Genomic DNA, 7,838 nt, shown 5'->3' on the forward strand with positions numbered 1-7,838 from the left:
AGCCAAAATGATTGCTGTTCATAAAAAACATGTTGTAAACTCTACTAATAAATGGACTTTACATCAAATGGATGTAAAGAATACATTTCTTCATGGGCATTTTAAAGAAACTATTTACATGGCGCCTCCTTCTGGATATTCTCTTCTTAATCCTAACTTAGTGTGTAAACTTCACAAATCACTAAAGTAGGCTCCTTGTGCATGGTTTGAGAAATTTTGTTCTACCATTAGTTCAACCAGATTTCAACAAAACTTCAATGATCGCTCCTTGTTTACTTTTAGTACCTCTAATGAAATTATTATTCTCTTACTCTATGTTAATGACATGATTATAATAGGTAGTGATGGCAAAAGGCATTGGCGTGCTAAAGAGTTTTCTTCAATTCTCCTTTCAGATGAAAGATCTTAGATCTCTCACTTATTTTTTGAGGTTACAAATTACTCACTTGGAATATGGTTTACTTCTTTGCCAATAAACATATACTGAATATCTGATCAAACTAGCTAATTTGATAGATCACAAGATTTGTGCCAGCACCATGGAACTTAATGTGAAGTTGAAGAAGGATCCTTCAGATCATCAGACAACCCATTTCGGATCCAGTTCTATGCAAGCATCTTGTAGGAAGTCTTGTCCATATCACTATAACTCGGTCAGATATATCTTTTGCCGTTCAAGTTGTTTGTCAATTTGTTTCTAACCCATGACGACTGGCACTTCTTCGTATCATTCGATATCTTAAATGCACTGTGGGTCATAGTTTGTTCTTTTCTTCAGATTCTTAATTTCCTTGTTCTAATAGCTTTTGTGGACGCAACTCATGCGGGTTGTCTCGACACTAGGTACTCTACCACTAGTTGGTGTGTTTTCTTGGGTTCATCACCAATTTCTTAGAAATTTAAGAAGCAAGATTGAGTTGTTAAGTCTTCTATTAAAGCTGAATATCGATCTATGCCATCAATTGGCTCAGAAGTTGTTTGGCTTCATCGGCTTCTTATGGAATTTGGTGTATCATATCAACAACCAATATCTCTTTATACCGATAATGTGAGTACTATTCAAATTGCTACTAATTCTGTGCACCTTTAATACACAAAACACATAGAGGTGGACTATCATTATATTCGAAAACTTAAGCAAGATAACTCTCATTCTTTCATGTGTCCTCTCATGATCAAATTGCAGATCTCTTCACCAAATCTATGACACATGCTTGTCATACTTATTTAGTTGGCAAATTGATGTTTGTTGATTCCTAGCATAAATTTAAGGGGGGATGTGAAAGAAAGAATATCTCTTGATTTAATAATCATCATGAAGATCATGATCGAGTAAATAATTGATGATATATTCTATTCATAGCTGATTGTATACACTATGTAGAGAGAATTGAGAGAGAGGTTCTTACCCTTATGGATAAGCATCATGTTTCTCTTTTTAAAAATCTTTTCTTTGCTATTCCTCTCTAGTATCTGACCGTTTCAACCGGACGCAGACGTCGCTGCTAACTCCATGTATGCCAGCCGATAAGCTTTTAAAATTTTCCGCCAGCAAAAATTTCAAACGTCTAGAAAGGCATCTTTTCTGTACGAAAACCAGTCCACCCAGCTTCTACATCAGACAAAGAAAGGTCTACCTATATGCCAGGTCAGATAATTCTAGAAAGATTCTTTATGTTTTAAAAGATCTCAGCCATATCCATCCATTTACACAAATTTCCTTTTTTTATTCTTGTCTGTTCCCACCGTAGGATGAAAGTTTGTCAAAAGAAAAACCAAAAAAGTGGCACACATCTCAGCTGCGGGCCTCGCGTGCCGTCTCCCGTGATTAACATGGGCTGCGCATGCCTTCCGAAGCCGGCAACAGTAACCAGCCACCCTTTGTACCTCGACTTCCACTTCCAAGCATTCGCGAACCCTAACTCTTTCTAGATCTAAATAATAATTTCTTTCTATATATAATCCCCTCCTCTGCCCTCATCAATGTAAGCCAACACATCCTCTTCTGGAACTCCTAGCCGTACGGGCTCTCTTTTATTTTCCATTGCTTAATCGATCTAAATCCTCTCTATCTGCAGATAGAGAGCTAATACGAAACCAATTCTCTCTCTGTTCTTCTTTCACTTCTCTCCGGGCCCTTTTTTTTTCTTTTTTTTTTGACTTCTTCTTCTTTTTCTCCTCAATCCAAACCCTCTTTGTTCTCGACTCATTGAAGAAGGGAGGCGTTGCTTCCTCAGCAAACGGCGAGACTGGTTCGTGAGCCACAGTGCTTCTGGAGTTGGATGATAACTGCCCACTATGGTCCAATGGTAGCGGGTGAGGTAGCTCAGAAGGGTCGGAGGTGCTACTTCTTCTAAAGAGAGATATCCAGATATGTGCCCACTGCCTGGGCAAACACCAGATGGCTTATCGCAATGGGTGTAGTGTCGATATGGTGGAAAATCCATGGGTAGACTCTCTTCTGGTGAGGCTATGGCTGACCATAGTCAATGTTGAAGTTGCAGGTGGACTTCGAGTTTGGGATCTTCTCCACCCTGAGGGGGCAGGTGGAATTCTGCCCAAATCGGCTACCTGTTTAGAGAGCACCTCATAGAAAGAATCTCATCGCTGCCTATTCTAGGGTGTGCTTGTCTGGATGTCAGGGTTTGGAGCTCGTTTAGTAGCCACAGAGTTAGAGTGAGAGATGTCTATCGTTTTCTTTGGAGTGAGCAACATCCGAAGTTGGACTACACTTAGATTTGGAGGTTCGGCCTCCATCCGTGGGTAGCTCTGTTTCTCTGGAAGGTGGTGCGGGACCGGTTGCCGACAAAAGCAGTATTGTGCGAGCATGGACTAGGCATCCAATATTAGTGCCCTGGGTGCCAGTTGGATGAGACTATAGATAACACACTGTTTCAATGTGAGCGTGCTAGAAGGGTCTGGAGGCTTGCCGACATCCTGTCGGACACTCGAAGCCATTCGAGCCCCTTCTTGCAGGCGCTCAGATGGTGGGCTTTCGTCCCTCAGACTCGACAAATAGCCATTGTGGCGACTTACATTGTTTAGCACATCTAGCTACCCAGAAATACCTAAATTTTTAGAGAGAGCAGTCCTACACCTAGGTTCGTCGTAGAGTGGGCTCAGGTTCAGGCAGTGGAGATCTCCCATGCAGGTTCATCGGACGGGTCCTTGATAGCTCGGGGCACCCGGGGCTGTACTTCTGCTCATGTAGCACCTCGGCTAGTGTTATTCACCTGGGAGCCTCACCCCAAGTTTTCTCAACGTCAACTTTGATAAATGCGTGCGTGCTTGACGACGGAGGAGAAGTGGTGCAGGTTATCATCAAAGGCCCGGATTTTAGGGTGGTTGTTGTTGAAGGGTGCTAGATCTTTCACACCTTCATTCTGGAGGCAAAGCTGAGAGCGGTGTGGGTTGGTCTAGGCTATGTACGGCGAGTTCTGCGGGCCCGAGTCGTCCTTCATTATGGCGATTTGGCCACGATGATTGGTTGGATCCAAGAGGCACCGGTGGTGCGAGTGGGTGCCACCCCTTGCTCTAGGATATTCAGAGCCATAGTGAGTGGCGATGTTAATTTTCAGGCCAAGCATGTTTATAAAAAGATTAACAGGGCCATGAATTAGGTAGCTTTGTACGAGGCCGACCATTCTAGGAGCCTATGGATTAAAAAAAGAGTTGTCCAGAGCACTGAGATTTCTTGTTTTTGACTTTTTTAGGTACATCCGTGCATGAGCCATCCTCTTTAACCCCCCCCCCCCCCCCCCCCCCCCCCCAAAAAAAAAAAAAAAAAAAACTCCTCTGAGGGTCTCGGCAGTGTCGACGGCGGTGCAGCCGCAGTCTCCATAGATGACGACAATGTATGGGCAGCTAGCATTGGTGGAGACGATGGGATCAGCAGAGATAAAGGCGGCGTATCGGCTGCAGGTGCGGCAGTGGCACCAGAACGCCTACCGCTCCACCAGCAAGAAGCCCTTCTTCACTTAGCAGTTCATGCAGGCGCACAAAGCCTACAAGGTCCTCTTAGACCCCACCCTCCACTGCGACTACGATCTATCCCTCCAGGTCGCCGGCGGGTCTACAGTGAGGGCATGGGGACAAGAAGGGTTCAGAGACTGGGAGGCCTAGCTGGAGAGGCTCTGGAGGTGGGCGGCCTGGCCGAGGCGGGAGGTGACTTGGGGAAGTAGGATGCGGAGCGGCGCCGGCCATCAATCTAATTGATTGATCGACGGACCGTCCCCTCTATCTTTTGGACGGTAATGATGGAAGGATCTACATCAAATATGGGGGTGTATGATAGGATCACATGTAGAACGATGTAGCAGCAGCAGACTGCAGCCATCCTTGTACCCGAGGAGACTTGATATTGATAGATAATAAATTGGTTTTGGACAGAGTATTTGAGTCAATATATTTGAGATGTAGATATTAAAAGAAGAGTGAATATATGAATAGGCGCCGTAAAAGCATCCAGTAACGTTTTTTTTTTTTTTGAAAAAAGAAAACTTCTTGGCAGAATTCATTGAACTCTTTGTAATTTTTTAAACATGTTCAAATTTATCTACTACAATTCATAATCATGCTTGTTGTTTATTTTCTTAGTAAAAGACTTGTGAATCTTAAACATGGAATTTTAAAATTCATTGGAGAGTCAAGTTCAATCTTTAGTAAGTCAACCAATTATCCAAGCTAGGTACGTTTCAATTTCATTTGTGTACAGATTAGGTTTTTCTTATTACAACAAATCCATAACAAGATCTTCATCATTCCGACTTGTTTCTACCTTTGTCTATTTCAAATTTGATAGATCACAAGATTTGTGCCACCCCCATGGAACTTAATGTGAAGTTGAAGAAGGATCAAACAACCCATTTCAAATCTAATTCTATACAGGCATCTTGTAGGAAGTCTCGTCCATCTCACTATAACTTAGGCCAAATATATCTTTTGCAATTCAAGTTGTTAGTCAATTTGTTTTTAACCTATGACAACTACATCTTATAGCACTTTTTCATATCATTCGATATCTTAAATGCACATTGGGTCGTGGTTTCTTCTTTTCTTTTGATTCTTCTCTTGTTTTTACAACTTTTGTGGACGCAACTCATGCGGGTGGTCTCAATATTAGGTGCTCTACCACTGGTTGGTGTGTTTTCTTGGATTCATCACCAATTTTTTATAAATGTAAGAAGCAATATTGAGTTGTTAAGTCTTCTACTGAAGCTGAGTATCGATATATGTCATCCATTATCTCAGAAGTTGTTTAGATTCATTGACTTCTTACGAAATTTGGTGTGTCATGTCAGCAGCCAACATCTTTTTATACCGACCGTATGAGTGCTATTCAAATTGCTATCAATTTTGTGCACCATTAAGGCACAAAACACATATAAGTGGCCTATCATTATATTCGAAAACTTGTGCAAGATAAAACTCTCATTCTTTCATGTGTCCTCTCATGATCAAATTGCAGATCTCTTCCCCAAATCTATGACACAGGCTTGTCGTGCATATTTAGTTGGCAAATTAATGTTTTTTGATCCCTAACACGAATTTGAGGGGGAATGTGAAAAGAAGAATATCTCTTGATTTGGTGATACATTCCATTTATTACTGATTGTATATACTATATTGAGAGAATTGAGAGGGAGGTTCTTACCCTCATCGATAAGCAACATGTTTCTATTTTTAAAAATCTTTTTTTGCTATTCCTCTGTATCATCTGACCGTTTCAACCGGAGGCAGACTCCGCTGCTAACTCCGCGTATGCCAGATGATAAGCATTTTAAATTTCCCACCGGCAAAAATTTCAAACGTCTAGAAGAGCAAGGCAATCTTTTCTGTACGAAAACCAGTCCACCCAGCTTCTACACCGGACAAAGAAAGGTCCACCTATCTGCCAGGTCAGAGAATTCTAGAAAGATTCTTTATGTTTTAAGAGATCTCAGCCATCCATCCATGCATTCAAATTTCCTTTTTTTTCTTGTCTGTTCTCACGGTGGATGCACGTATGTCAAAAGAAAAACCAAACAAGTGCCTTCCATCTCAACTCGCGTGCCGTCTCCCGTGACAAACCGACAAAATGAATCCATTGGCTGTACATGCCTTCCAGAAGCCGCCAACAGTACTGTCTCTCTTCTTCTTTTCTCTAAAACAGATATTTAATACCATATAAATACGGACATAACCAACAAAATTAAAAAATAACATGCCATGCCTAAAACAATTTCTTCTTTTCGGCTTATAGGGTGTCTCTAAAGTGGTTGGCTACATAAATAGCCAGCTAGTCTGCGACCCCGTTAGCCTCTTTAAATGTTTAGTTTGAAAAACCGTCTCATTCCTCACTATTATACAGATATCTCAGAGCAGAAGGTGACCCATCTCACCACCATTCGAACCCTTTTGAATCCAATGAATTATAGTGGTCGAGTCACACTCTAATATAATCGAGATGGTTTGTAACACTCACGGCGTGGAGCTGAGATGTTAAAGAGCTGGCGACCACCATTTTAGAATTTTGAATTTCTGATGACAAAAACAGCCTTCTCTTTTTACTTTTTTTTCTCTTTTTTTTATATATCCATCAAAGTTAATCTCTAAGAAAACTCGAAAACGAGGGCTCTCGGATAAAAAATAGGATGCGGTGCGCTGTCTGAGCAATCGGTCCCGTAACGTGCCACCCTTCCAGCTAATAATTTCTTTCTATATATACCCCTCTTCTGCCATCAAGCCAACACATCCTCTTCTGGAACTCGAAGCCGTACGGGCCCTCTTTTAATATCTATTGCGAAATCGATCTAAAACCTCTCTCTCTATATCTGCATATACAAAACTAATACGAAACCAATGCTTTCTCTCCCTTCTTCTTTCACTTCTCTCCGAGTGCCTCTTTTTTCTTCTTTTTCTCCTCAATCAAAACCCTTTTTGTTCTCGACTTATCGAAGGACTCCTCTGAGGATCTCGGCGGCGTCGACGGCGGCGCGGCCGCGGTCTCCACAGGCAGCGACGATGTACGAGCTGCTGGCGTTGGCGGAGACGGCGGGACCAGCGGAGATAAAGGCGGCGTACCGGCTGCAGGCGCGGCGGTGGCACCCGGACGCCTGCCGCTCCACCAGTGAGAAGACCTTCTTCGCTCAGCAGTTCATGCGGGCGCGAGAAGCCTACGAGGTCCTCTCAGACCCCGCCCTCCGCCGCGACTACGACCTCTCCCTCCGGGTCGCCGGCGGCGCTACGGTGAGGGCGCGGGGGCGAGAAGGGTTCGGGGACTGGGAGGCCCAACTGGAGGGGCTCTGGAGGTGGGCGGCCCGGCCAAGGCGGGAGGCGACTTGGGGGAGTAGGATGCGGGGCGGCGCCGCCCATCGATCTGATTGATTGATCGATGGACCGTTCCCTCTATCTTTTGGACGGTGAGGATGGAAGGATCTGCATCAAATCTTCTGGCGTATGACAGGATCTGACGTATAAAAACAATATAGCAGAGGCAGGCTGCAGCCTCCAGGAGAATATAGTTATTAAAAGAAGAGTTAATATATGACTAGGCACCGTAATAGCATCCGTGGCTTCTTCGTAATTGTTTAAAAATGTTCAAATTTATCTTCTACAATTCGTAATCATGGTTGTTGCTTACTATCTTTGTAAAAATCTTGTGAATCTTAAATATAGAATTATAAAATTCATTAGAGTGTCAAGTTTTTGATCTTTAGTAAGTCGACCATTTATCCAAGCTAGGTACGTTTCAATTTAATTTGTATATGAATTAGGTTTTTCGTTTTACAACAAATCCATAACAAGATCTTAGTCATTCTAACTTGTTTCTATCTTCTAACTTGCACTTGCAGTTCCAA

The 7,838-nt window shown here is 42.8% G+C and overlaps 1 protein-coding gene across 1 annotated transcript; it reads left to right on the forward strand.

Moving 5' to 3' along the window:
• Positions 1-7,002: 7,002 nt before the first annotated feature.
• LOC103697846 (chaperone protein dnaJ 20, chloroplastic-like) lies at positions 7,003-7,365 on the forward strand. The gene has a single exon (XM_017840758.3). It carries the CDS (start codon positions 7,003-7,005, stop codon positions 7,363-7,365), a length of 363 nt encoding a protein of 120 aa, XP_017696247.2.
• Positions 7,366-7,838: the final 473 nt, after the last annotated feature.

This window comes from Phoenix dactylifera, chromosome 2, assembly GCF_051530095.1.
Source record: "Phoenix dactylifera cultivar Ajwa chromosome 2, Ajwa_hap1_PhDact_Kaust_v1.1, whole genome shotgun sequence".
Lineage (NCBI taxonomy): Eukaryota > Viridiplantae > Streptophyta > Magnoliopsida > Arecales > Arecaceae > Phoenix > Phoenix dactylifera.